The sequence below is a fragment of the Lepidochelys kempii genome, chromosome 24 (genome assembly GCF_965140265.1).
Source record: "Lepidochelys kempii isolate rLepKem1 chromosome 24, rLepKem1.hap2, whole genome shotgun sequence".
Taxonomy (NCBI): domain Eukaryota; kingdom Metazoa; phylum Chordata; order Testudines; family Cheloniidae; genus Lepidochelys; species Lepidochelys kempii.
This window is the reverse complement of record NC_133279.1, coordinates 1,715,377-1,728,321: the sequence shown is the minus strand read 5'-3', so window position 1 is coordinate 1,728,321 and position 12,945 is coordinate 1,715,377. Positions and strand designations below refer to the sequence as shown.

The 12,945-nt window shown below is 49.3% G+C and overlaps 2 protein-coding genes across 3 annotated transcripts in view; one reads left to right on the top strand and one right to left on the bottom strand.

Moving 5' to 3' along the window:
* Positions 1–302: 302 nt before the first annotated feature.
* Positions 303–2,703, bottom strand: LOC140902698 (protein S100-A12-like). 2 transcript variants are annotated; one of them, XM_073323048.1, is made up of 3 exons: positions 2,624–2,703; positions 2,005–2,169; positions 303–602 (listed from the first exon to the last, which is right to left on the bottom strand). In XM_073323048.1, the coding sequence occupies exons 1-3, from the start codon at positions 2,630–2,632 to the stop codon at positions 429–431; spliced, it is 348 nt and encodes a 115-aa protein (XP_073179149.1). In that variant the 5' UTR covers positions 2,633–2,703; the 3' UTR covers positions 303–428. The 2 variants fall into 2 exon arrangements, with proteins under 2 accessions (XP_073179149.1, XP_073179148.1); XM_073323047.1 differs by lacking the exon at positions 2,624–2,703 and adding an exon at positions 2,482–2,600.
* A 9,943-nt stretch (positions 2,704–12,646) lies between these two features.
* INTS3 (integrator complex subunit 3) overlaps positions 12,647–12,945 on the top strand; it is a 51,120-nt gene continuing 50,821 nt past the window's right edge. The window contains exon 1 of the mRNA XM_073323475.1: positions 12,647–12,673. Coding sequence (XP_073179576.1) covers positions 12,647–12,673 — 27 coding nt within the window. The remainder of the gene's footprint in view (positions 12,674–12,945) is intronic.

Genomic DNA, 12,945 nt, shown 5'->3' with positions numbered 1-12,945 from the left:
TATGTTTCATTATCTTACGTCTTTTGTTGAAATGCACCTCTTTCTTCACGCACTCTGTCTTCTACAGACAGATAGATGCACCCCCCCCACCCCCGCCCCCAAATGTCTCTCGGTTTCCTCTGCTTCCGGGATTTTGAAAGCAGAAACTCCCTCCCCCACCCCAGAAAGCACAAGACCCAACATGCTGGACCAGAGTATTTTAGAAAAACAGAATAACTCTGAGAGCCCTGCCAGGGGGCACCAGCTGGCACATGGTGCCAGCCTCCCAGGCAAACACAAATCAAAGGCAAACAAACTCTGAGAACTTTACAGCAAATCTTTATTGTCTCATGGCCGGATCGTCAGACCCCACCCAGGGGGAGTCTCAGCCGCGCTCAGCTCCTGTCTCGATGCGTGTGGCCCCGGCCTCAGGCTTCAGCAGCCTGAGCTTAGTGCTGATGCTGTTGTTGCTGCTGGCCCCCCTCTTCCTGGTGGATGTGCTCATGGGTGGCGATGGTCACCCGGGTGATCAGGATCATGAACTCCCCAAAGCTGAGCTGCTGGTCTTTGTTTTTGTCCAGTTCCTTGAACAGGCTGTCGATGGCCGAATGGTCCTTCCGTGTCTGCAGGGAAATGGGGGAGGAGGGAAGTGGTGTTAATTGCCGCTGGCTCCTCGCCACACGAGGCCCGAGGATGAGGCAGGAAGCTCTCCACCCGACAGCCCCACCAGCACCCGCCTGCACTTGCCTCAGAGACCGGGGCATGAATGAGAGGGACCGCTGGGCTAAGCCAGGCTGGCCATGTGCCTGTTCTGAGGGCCAGACTTCTTTCGGTGACCATGCAGCCCGGTTACTAGGTTACAGGAGCGGGAGCCTATTTCTGCCTGCTCTGCCCTTCGGTTGCCCCCCGCGGATAATGCTCCCTACCCCTTAGGTAAAGTACACTGCGGTCTACAGCTTCAAACCATGGCAGCAGAGCTTGGCGTTTGTATTCAGCATTCAGGTTTGTAGCGCCCACTTTTCATCTCCCACCCCACCAGTTAACTGGGTCCTTAAACACTGAGTGCCTCTTGCCCTTCCCCTGATGGGCTCACTCCTGATTACAGACTAGAATGGCCCTGCTTTGTTCTCAGGGGAGAAAAATCAAATAATAGCCTCACTCTTATTATTTTTAGATTTTGGAGTGCTTTACAAAGGAGGCCAGTGTCATTTTCCTCGGGGGAAACTGAGGCACAGAGCAAGCAGGGAGTTGCCCAAGGTCACCAGCAGAGCTAGGAGGCGAACCGAGGTCACCTGAACCCTGTCCAGTGCCCTGCCCACTAGGCTATATTGCAGAAAGGGAGGAAATGCCAGCTGGCCAAGGGTCATGGGCCAGGAGGGCTGCTCCAACATAGAGCACGTGATCAGTGTGATCATCCTGAACAGGACTTTCGAGATCGGTGTGTAGAAAAGGAGTTTGGAATACACTGCGGGAGGGGAAGGAGACAGCAGAAGTAAACACAGTACAGAGCACAAGAGTGATTATCTACTGCCAGGCTGGCATCAAATGTTTACTGGCGCGCTATAGTTCCCAAAAAGCCCTTCCAAGATGTTCAGATACCGCAGTGAGGAGGGCTTTACAAGCCGAGAGAGACTCTCTGCAGCAAAACTGCACCCATTTTCCTGTTGTGAGACAGCTGCTGTTAAAACATAAACCAGAGCAAAACACTCTGCTTCTGACGTTCCTAAATTCAACAGCTTTAGACCCTGTGGCACATGTCCCAGATCTCGCCAGATTCCTTTGCAAAACTGCAGTCAATGAATGAAAGTAAAACACCTGGAATTTGGGGTGAATAGAGAGAGGAGGTGAAAGGATCTGAGCCCCATTCCATTTCTACAGACCAAGAAGTGCTGGAAAATTGTCCCCACCCTGATCTAGTTAAATTCAGTCTCTGGGCACACTCAGCTTTGCAGAACCTGGGCCAGATCCTCAGTGGAAGATCTGGCCCATGCAGAGTACAAGTTAAGCCGCACTGACTTCACTCACCTTCAGGAAGTTCACAAGATGCCTGTCAATCAGCTGCTTCAGCTCTTTCTTGGCCAGGGTGTCCCAGTGCCCGATGCGTACCGAATATTGGTGGAAAATGTTGATGATTGTCTCAATTGCTTTTTCCAGCTCAGAAAATTCCTCCTTGATCAGCGTCTGGCTAACCTGAAAGGGAAACGATTGGGCTGAATTTTAGAGAAGCCCAACTGGAAGAAACCTTAATGGACCTGATTTTCAGGCAGTGCTTGAGCAACTGCCCTGCTCTTAAAATGCCTCCCACTGGGCGGTCAAAAACTGAGGCTCCCGAAATAGCTCGTTGCCAAGATGCATCCAAAATTAGATGCATGCAAACTCAACTGGCAAGACAGCGTTCCCAGTGAGCCAGGCCTTCATCAACAGGACATGGAGCAGCCAAGCGAGGTCTGAAAGTGCTTCCAGATATTGCACCGGTTAGCTGCATTTAGGAGTCATACTCACAGATAAGGCAGGAAGAAATGGGCTGCTAAGACTCAGCCTATACGTAGGAAAAGTCCTCGTCCTTCCCCTTAAGCTGCACACTTCCAAAGAGAACATTAACGTGAGACAGGAAATTCAGGGAACCTGTTACACTTGGACTCACCTGGCTCATTTTGTGCAAGGGAAGAGCAAGAAAGAACCAAGAGCAAGAAAGAAGGTGGAATGAGGAGGGGCAGGAGGGCGTCCCCTTTTATAGTCTGTCCAGCACTCTGCTCCATCCCCCGCTTGCGAAATCCTTCTATCTCACCTGATTTCAGTACAGCGCCGTTACACACCCAGGCGTTGCCTAAGGGTTTCATGCAGTTCCTTAAATGGAATTCCTGTGGCTTTTCCTGCAACTTCAGATGCTTTGGGCTTGGCACACCGGGCAGTGTTGTTGTTCAGAGAATCCAGAGCTGTGTCCCCCACCCTTTCTGCCGCCACCACTTCCTGCTTGTGACTAAATGTCGCAACAATTGATGCGGCCTGTGTTCTCTCTCTTTCAGAAGGCATCAAAGAGCACACTTAGATGGCTGAGGGGGCTGTGGGATGGTGAGAGCAGGTCTAAGTAACGGGTCGAGTTTGGGCCCCTGCAATTTCTTGGAACCATATTATTCAGTTTTCAAAACAGCATGGGGTGTTAGTGGAAATACTTGTGAATACAGAGAAGTGCATGCCTGGGTCTTCACCTGCGAGTGTTCCTTCTTTAGATTTCAGTAGCACTAAGATGCCCAGCAGAGCTCAGGGCCCCATGGTGCCAGACGCTGCACAGACGCACAGCGAGAGACAAACCCTGCTCTAAAGAGCTTACAGTCTAGCTAGACAAAGGGGGGGAGAGGGCAAACTGAGGGGACGTGACTGCCCAAGGCGGCCCGCCAGCTCACTGGCAGAGTTTGGAACAGGACTCAGTTCCCCTGAGTCTTAGTTTACTGCCCCTCCCACTGGACCAGGCTGACCCCCATCACTGGGGAATCTTGTCTCTGTCTCTAGGCTGGGGAGGAAGATGCCCAGAGTATCTGGAGCAACTGGAGAAGGGGGGGACAGTCTGTGGCTCCTCGTTTGGGCTCCATGTGTGCATTTATTCTTGCTAATGACACGGCTGGGTTGGCCTGTCTGAGGGTGTCCTACAGCAGCCATCATCCCCACGATATCAGCCCTCGGGAAGCTCTAGCTCCCCGCAACTCCCTCACTGACTGGGGCTGAGGCCAGCGTCGGCACTGTCCAGGGAGCATTTTGTAGCCAGGCTGGATGTGCCCGGCGTGGCGTGATCAAGCCGGGGAATTGTCAAGTGGCTTCAGCATCTTTTCTATCTCCATTAAAACGCAATGTCCTGCAGCCTTCCCTCAGCCTCCCTTCGCTCATTCCCTGGGTTCCTTCCCGGACCCACCAGGGTCATTGGAACAGACTGTGCATCCCCCGGCACCTCCAGGAAGTCGGTTTTCATCACCTCCCAGCCAAGCGGAGCAGTGTGGCCGCATAGAAAGTGGAGGGCCCAGGGATGAGAGGCACCTGGGTTCAAAAGTGTCTTAATGGTGCTTAGATATAGTGGTAAAGGGTGAGTCAAAAACGCAACCACGGGATAGACAGATGGAGGAGTGACTGGGTGGATGGAAGGAGGGAGGAATGGAGAGAAGGAAGAACCGGTCATCTTCAAATGCTGCTTAAGATCCAACAAAGAAGAGAGAAAGCTGCTCTAAAGGGGCATCTTCTGATCTAGGTGGACCTTTGGATGCTGTGCAATACCCTCGTGGCCAGTGTACATCACCTGCCCCTCCCTTCTATACAGGGGCAAGTTGGAGGGGGACAAAGGTGGGCATGGCGTTCTGCCCAGTCCTTAGTGGGCACGGACGTCCCTGGGATGGCTATAGTTACATCGGGAGCTGCTTCAGCCCTTGATGGTCCCAGGAGCTGGGAGGTGGAGAGCTGGCTCAGAGCCCCCCCACCCCATCCTTTGCTGCACTGAGCATCAGCCATCAGGCTGGACCATGTTTATAATCCAATGTGGTTCCAGGGATGTAGGCCACAACAATGCACAAGCCTGCATTTTTCATGGCAAGTTTATCCTGAACTGCCTTAAGCTTAACTAGCTCTTCTGCCTCCCTGGTGTTTCTATATTTACAGAGAGCAGTCAGTTCCCCACCACCACCCTCTGTGTCCCCAGGCTAAGCAAGCAAGCTCCTTTAGTCTCCTCTCATATACTGACCCCAGCCCCAGAGACAGAGCAGCAGGGAAAGCACAGGGAAGATAAAGGCAAATGTCTCGTATGCTGTGGTTATAACATGGGGAAATCTAGAAATTTCAGGAGAACTGGAAGGTGGACGGAGTTGCCCTAGTAGAAATTGCCATGAAGAGGCTGAGAGAATTGTCAAGGGGCTGCTTATTATCTTCCCGCCGCAGCTCACATCACCCACACCTATGTTTTCTCGTCCCATTCCGCTTCGCTCCTCACGCCATGCTCTGTCGTTCTAAGGCAGCAAAAGGAAACCGCTCCTGGGGTTTGGGGAGTTCTAAGGGCTCAGAGGTTTTCTTCCTGGAGGATGCCTTCATGGCTAGCCACAGTCAGTCTAGCGATCATGACCATAAACTCATTGGAGCAGAGCTGTTGGTCTTTGTTGCTGTCCAGGTCTTTGGAGATAGCATTTCATTTCTGTTGGGGAAGGAGGTAACAGAAATCTCTGACTAGGAAAAGAAATGACCATGATGCAGCAAATTCGTCCATCCCATCCCGCGATGGAGCCTTTGCCCAGTCATCTTAGGGTACGTCTACCCTGCACACAAACACAAAGTGTGTGCGTAACTTGAGTTAAAATGGCAGTGAAGACTCAGCAACTCAGCTTATACCTCAGGTTAGCAGCTCGAGTTAAAGCCTGCAGGGCAGCCTGGAGTTGAAGACATACCAGTATGCAGGTGTGGTTGTCTACCAGTAAGAGTTGTGGGGTTTGCTCTGCTGTGTATCCTACAGCTTGCACGGAAGTCATTCACAGCTGCTGGGTACTCAGCATCTTGAAATGAATAATGGGCACCCATTGCCTATGTGCTAGTTACTGGGGCTATAAATACCTTCGCTAGGCAGCCGATTTATTTCTTAGCCTCTAGGTTTCTTCTGTGAGAGATTAAAAGTTGAGACCAAACTTATTAAAACTAGATTTACCTGACCCACCAAAAAAAACAATCCAAGGGGCGTCAGGAGCCCTTGGGCTGGGAGAATTTCTGTACGTGCGCTGCACTGCCTGATAATTAAATGTTTCCTGCTGCACTGATTCTGGTCAGTTCTCTGTATATCCCCTCACGTTGCTTAAGGTGTTCAGAGGGCCCTGATGCAAAGAAGTTCAAACTGCAGCAACTTGCATCCTCTTCTGAGGGGACCTGACATGGAGGGGTAACACACTGTGACTCCCTTACACCTGAAAGTTTCAGTCCAAAGGAGCCCAAAGGTCAGATCCATTGAGGTGAGTCTTTCCATTGACTTCAGTTGGCTTTGTACCAGGCCCTAAGTAAGAGCAAGGGATCTAACTGGCAGCAACTTACACATCCCCTCTAGATTTAGCCCCCTTTGTTGATGTGTGGGCTGCTGTCCATCCAGGATGGACAGTCTTGTCATTAAGATGCTGGGGTAATATCCAGAAGGTCCAGGGCCCGGTTCCATCTCTGGGTAAGTCCTTTGCTCTCTCTATGGCTCAGTTTCCCCACCTGTGACATGAGGATAACCGTTCGGCCTTTCTTCCACAGTTTGGTGGATTTGTCTATTTAGTTTATAAGCTCTTTGGGGCAGGGATTCTCTTATGTGCATGGCAGCACCTCGCAAGGTGTCAGTTGCGGCCCCTAGGTTTTACTGTATATAAATAATAACATGGGCCCGATGCACAAATGGTGATTGGCCCATATTATTCTTAGCCTTTTTCAAATTGGCCTAGCCCCATTGACTTCAATGGAGCGTTGCTGATTTACAACAACCAATAATAATTCTAATTTACCGGTGATTTCTCCCTGACCCGAACTGCATTTCCAATCCTCAGCAGCCAGGAGGAGTTGAAAAGTTTACTTCTACTTTCCAAAAGGAGTTTCCTTGCTCAGTGTGATTTTTCAAGCTGTCAATACTCCACTGTATGCAGAGACGAGACCGTGACACTACCCTGGAGGGATCTCAGATCAAAAGCGAAGCAAGATTTTCTGGTGGCCTTATTTCAAAAAGTTTTCACTGTGGATTAACTTGGCTTTCACACGTGTTTTTATTTTCACCCGCTTTGGAATGATAATTGCAAGGGCTCTGCTAAATGGAGCTATGCAGTATGTTGTCCACTAAACGGAGCTGCACATTGGCTTGTTTCACTGTAACACCTTTAATTGCATTAGTATCTGGTGTAAGTGCAATTTGCTAACTTCCCAGCCATCATCCCCTCTCTGCAGTGATGGACAGTGACCAGTGTCACCGTAAGTCATGGACCTCCTGGCGGGTGATCCTTTCCTGGGCTGCTAAGTCAGAGAGTTGTTGCTTTATTCTGTGCATTGAGTTTACTTTTCCATTTCTGTAAAATCAGCTTCATGATCATAGCTGCTGTCAATCACAGCATGCAAAAAGAAATAATGTCTGCAAGCCCTCTCCTGCCTCCTGGGCTGGGTCTGAGCCAAGCCATTCCTGAGCAGCCTGCGGATGTCTGAGCTGCTATGGTGGTTTGACACCATCAGGGATCTCCCTGTAGGACGGTGAGCCTCCCAGGGCCAGTAGACGGTTGCGAAGGCCACGCTGCAGCGGTGGAGTAGCACAAAGCAGCTCTAAGAAAGAAGAGGGACTGCGATGGATCGCAGCTGGAGTGACTCTCAACGCCCCTTTGCTGAGGACTCGAATAAAGATTGTGATTCTGAATGTCATCACCTGGCAGCACCTAGCCTGAGTTTGGGGCCCCATTATGCTGGGCGCAGATCCAGAGTGGGACAGCCCCTGCCTCAAAGTGCTAGCAGTCCAAAGGGTGGAAGGGGCAGTGTCCCCTTTTTTACAGATGAGAGAAAGAGACATGCCCACAGTCATAGAGAGTCTGCAGCAGAGCCAGGAAAAGACCCCACGACCCCTGAGCAGGCAGCCAGGTGCCTTATCCATAAGACCAGCCTTCTTCACAGATTCATGCTCAGTGGATGTAAATCAGCGTCATTATGCTGGTTTACATCAGCTGTGAATCTGGACCTACATTGTCCAGGATCACCATGCCATGGTTTGCACTAATGCTATATATTCCTTCGCTGCAGTTTCCCGGATTTCCATTCTGTAGCTATAAGGCTGTTTGCTGCCTGGTTATTCCGTTTTCAGAGCGTTTGACCTCGTAAATGCCATCCACAAATTATCTGTGTTAGTGAAGTGTCATTACAGTAAATGGTAGCGTTTGCTCCCCGTTACACAATATAACCACCCTATTTCTCTTCACCCTCAGGCGTAACTTTAGTGCACTCTCGTTCATTTGCTGCAAGCCGGCAATGACTGGCTGGTTTTTCTGATTTATTGCCACATCCCGTCCACCGAGGTTTAATTCTGATCTCTGTGCCGGAAAGGAAACGGTCCCCTCAACACATCCGGAGGGCGGCGGTATGTGCACCCAGCCCAGTGCTGTTTGTTTCACAAGATCTCGTTAAGGGGGCTTGATCCCAGGTATGATTCTCCCTCTCAGTAGGGGAGGAGGAAGGGTTGACTTGTAGTTAAGTCAGTAGACTTGGGTTCTATTCCTAACTCTGCTGCCTTAAGCAAGTCACTCAGGCCAAAATATTTAAGAGGCCTCTAATGATGGGTGCTTCTGTTTTTGGCCTCTTGTTCTGTTTGTACAGCTCCTAGCGCGATGGAGTCCTGATCCGTGCCTGGGGCTCCTAGCTGGCCCTGATTGTGGGTGCTGACCATTAGCTAATCTCAGCCCCGAGCTCTTTTGAAAATCTAGCTCCTAGGGCCTGATTTTCAGAGCACCTGGAGCTCCCGTTGACTTCAACTGGCACTCCCATAAATCACGCTGAAGGGGTCTCAAGTGGAGTGTCCAAAACCCAAGGCATGCGAAACCAGAAGCCACTTTTGGAAACACTGGCTTGAGAGAGGCTGACTCCCAGGGGTTCAAGCTGCAGTTGTGGGTGCCCACCCCTTCAGAAAACCAGGCCTTTTTATGGCATGATCCTGCAAAAAATGCCAAGCCCGCTCAGTTCCCATTGGGGCACTGGGAATAGAGAGAGATCAGCATCTCTCGGGGGGCACCCAACACTTTGCATCTCTCTGGGCCTTGGACTGGTAAAATAGGGACAATAAGGCTTCCTTATGGAGGACCATAGGAATAGCCAGACTGGATTGGCCCAGTGGGTCCTTCCCACCCAGGAGCCTGTCTCTGACGGAGGCCAGCACCCGTTGCTGTAGCAGAAGGTCCAAGAACCCCTGCAGAAAACAGTTATAGAATAAGCAACCCAAGTGGAGCTTTTGTCCTTGAATTCAATTGCCCAAATGTCAGAAGGGAGTTTAGAGAGACACAGTGGGGGATGCCAGATCTTTTACTGGACCAGCTTCTGCTGGGGAGAGAGAGACACGCTTTTGAGCTTACACAGAGCTCTTCTTCAAGTCTCTCTCCCCAACAAAAGCTGGTCCAATAAAAGAGATCTCCTCCTCAATCTTGGCTCTCTAATATCCTGGGACCAACACGGCTACGCCAAACACTGCATAGGGGGAGTCCATAAGGCTGAATTTATTACTGTTTGTAAGGGGCATTGAGCTCCAAGGCTCTGGAGAAGTGCAAAATGGTCTTCTGAATCCAAAGAATGCTAGCTAATTTCACAACCGAAACAAATGGGATGCCTTCAACAGCTGGCAGGGGGCCCAATTCTCAACAGGTTTGTCAGCTAACTACCAGCTGCAGCATTTCTGGCTGTGCTCAGGAAATTGCGTTTGTCACTTTGTGTTCTGAAGGTGGGGAAGCCGCAGATTTACAGGAGAGGCAGCATTCTTAGCAAGCCTCAACTGGCCGTAGCTGGCCATGTTCTGGTTTGAAAGGGGACGGTTCCAATTGCTCTCTCCCACTCCTCACTGGAATTTTTCTGCCTTTCTGTTTGCGACCGGTCTAACCAGGCATGTTTGCACACCATCAGCCACCCACAGCACAAAGATATATTCATAGAGAGACTTTCCTCCAAGCGCTGAATACGCTCTCCGTGTGTATCGCTATATATTGACGAGGAAAGAGTGTCTTGCAGTCAAGACACTAGACTGGGATTCAGGAGTTGTTGAATACTGGGTGAATTGGGACCAGTTAATTCTGGGGTAGATTTTTTTTCAAAGAAGCTCAACTCCCATTTAGGCACCAAAATCACTGGCCTTTATTTAGTCCCTTTTGGCCTCAACATCCACGAATCTATGAAATGCAGTGCAAGGAAACCGTGTATTCCTTGTCTCAAATTCAGCTTCTCTGCAAGCTGATCTGCATGGACAGCCCCTGCACCCCACTGATTTCCCCAGGACTCTGCGTGTTGCTACGGGTCTGTTAAGATGCTGGTTCTGGTGAGACACAACCGAGAGTCCCAATTCAGGACACATTGCTCAAAGCAGGGGAGTTACAGCCCAAGTCTGGGGTTTCTGTGCACACCAAGGCAAACCAACCCAGCCAGACAGAGAGGACTTTGCTTTTACCCCACTGGCTAACCTCAAGTCACACAAGCAAATCCCTCAGACACTCCAGTTTCCCAGTACCCCCACCAGTGTCACTCGTTATGAGGACAAATGGTGATGAAAACCAACACCCCAGTAAAAGAAAAAAGGTTCTCTCGATCCCAAAGGACCAAGCCCCAGACCCAGGTCAATAGACAAATCAGATCTTACCCACAAATCACGCTGTTGCCAGTCCTTTAGAATCTAAAATCTAAAGATTTATTCATAAAAGGGAAAAGATAGAGATGAGAGCTAGAATGGGTTCAATGGAATCAATGACACACAGTGATGGCAAAGTTCTTGGTTCAGGCTTGTAGCAGCGATGCAATAAACTGCAGGTTCTAGTCAAGTCTCTGGAGAACATCCCCAGCTGGGAGGGGCCATTCAGTCCTTTGTGCAGAGCTTGCGTCTGTAGCCAAGTCCCTCCAGAGGCCAGAAGCAGGACTGAAGACAAGGTGGAGGAGCTGCTGCAGCTTTTTCTAGTCTCTTGCCATGTGGTCTCTGCTTTCTTTGTCCCAAGGACAAGTTGCCCATTCCATGGCCTGGAAACACCTCAGAGTTCTGTCCATAGGCAGGTCCCTGCACACCTGGCTGAGTCCCCAGGCCTGTCTGCCTTCTCTCAGTGGGTCAGTTGTATCGCTGATGGTCCTTAATGGGCCACCCAGCAGGCTAGGCAGAGCTGACACGAATGTGTCTGGGGTGTCACCCAGAAGCACAGCACACATTTGAAATACAGACAGTATAGAGCCAATATTCATAACTTCAACTACAAAAATGATGCACACAGATAGAGAGCATAATCACAACCAGCAAAGCATAACCTTGTCTTAGACGCCTTATTTGACCCTCTTTACACAAGATTTGGTGCCACTACAGGACCTTGGTCGCAACAATGATCGATACGGTCCCAGCTTATGTCAATAACATCACAGGGTCTAATCATGAAAATCAGCTCGCAGAGTCAGGGGAACAAGGACCGTCAATTACTGTGACATGCCCAAGCCGTGATCCTGATTGGCGTCTCTAGGCATTACTGCAGTGCAAATAATAACAACAAACTGAGAGCTTTAATGAAGCCTTATTATCTCATATGATTATCCCATGTCATTACATGTGTCATATAAGCAGATAATTCACATCTCACTGTAACACAGTGGACAGAAATCTGTGCTAGTCAATTCATCTTCTTTACAAATTATAAGATCTTTCCCTTGTTACATTGGAGGATGGGGATGGTGCTTCTATTTGTCGTGGAATTTCTCATGGGTACAAATGATCAATGTGGTTATCAGTATCATATACTCCTTAAAGTTAACCTCCTGATCCTTATTTATGTCCAGGTCATCAAATATGCCTTGGAGTTGATATGGGTCATTTGGATTCTGTTGAGAAAGTGTGGGAAGGGGGAAAATGGCATTAATTGCAGCAGACTCTTTCTAGGAAGAGGGCTGATTAGCCCAGACTGAAAAATACAAAACTAGCCCCGTGAAACATAGTGACATTTGGAGGTTTGCGTGTCAGTTTGGTCTTTAATTTTGCCATCAACTAAAATTGTCAAGAGCATCGTTATCACGTTTTCCATTTTTTTTAAAAAGCATCACTTGTTTGCAAAATATGTAAAGTTTGTGCATCATTAACCATTTCTGAAAAGAAAAAATTGTTTTTGTTTTTTTTAAAAGGCCTTTTTCGGTTAAAAAAATGTTTCATCTGGAAAATTTTGACCTGCTCTGGAAATGAAAATTATGCAACAAGCTCCTAAACCTGAAGATTTCCCCCAAATCCTCTTGGGCGGATGCTGATGTCTACAAGTAAAAGCCATGGGACTGTTACTGTCCCAAAGACCCCAGCTGTTGCATGGCTGGTTCCAATCTTACACTCTTGTAACTCCATTGACTTTACTGAAGCTACTCCTAATTTGCACCGGTGTACCTGACAGCAGAATCAGGACCAATAGCATCCTACAATTAAAAGAGGTGCAAACACTGAGACAGAACCCAGCAATCTTTACTGGAGCACCCTCTTCCCAAGACTGCCCGAGGACCGGGGGCCAAATTCTGGTCTCAGCTGCATTGCTGACATCAGTGAGGTTATTCCAGACTCACAGGGAGTTCAGCATCTCATCCTGTGTCAGGATTTTAATGGAATAAAGATGGGAGGTAGCAGACAGAGGCGAAATACTAAAATAGAGTTGCTTTTAACCTAAGAATGTCTGGGAATAGAGTCTAGCTGCACTGAAGCTATGGACTCTGAACGAAATTGCCTTCAAGTGGGCCACACCAGTGTAATTAGAGCAGAATCTGGCCCATTGACCCAGAACCTGCCCCCTGAAATGTCCCTCCATTCCTCCCTGGACAGGACAAGCTAACCCATCTTGGGCTGACTCACCTGCAGCCAGTTCCCAAGTTCTTTCTGAATCAAGCATTTCAGTTCCCCTTGGAGAGCCTGTCATGATGAGGCTCATTGTACGAATATTTGTGGAAGATTTCGACGATGGTGCCAACAGCACCTTCCAGTGGGGTCAGCATCTTCCTGAAGAAACCTGAAAGGCGAGCAGGAGACCTGTAGCAGCAACTGGCGAGTCTAAAACCTGAAGTCTCCCCCCGCCCCCCGCACACCCACACTCCTTTCAACATTAATTCATGGCGATAATTTGATGGGCAAAGAACCTCTATTAGGAAAAGACAGCTGGGGCCAGATCCTCAGCGGGTGCCAATAGGCAGAGGTCCACTAAGGCCAGTATTATCATTATTTGCAGGACTGTAGTACCTAGTGGTCCCATTGCACTAGAC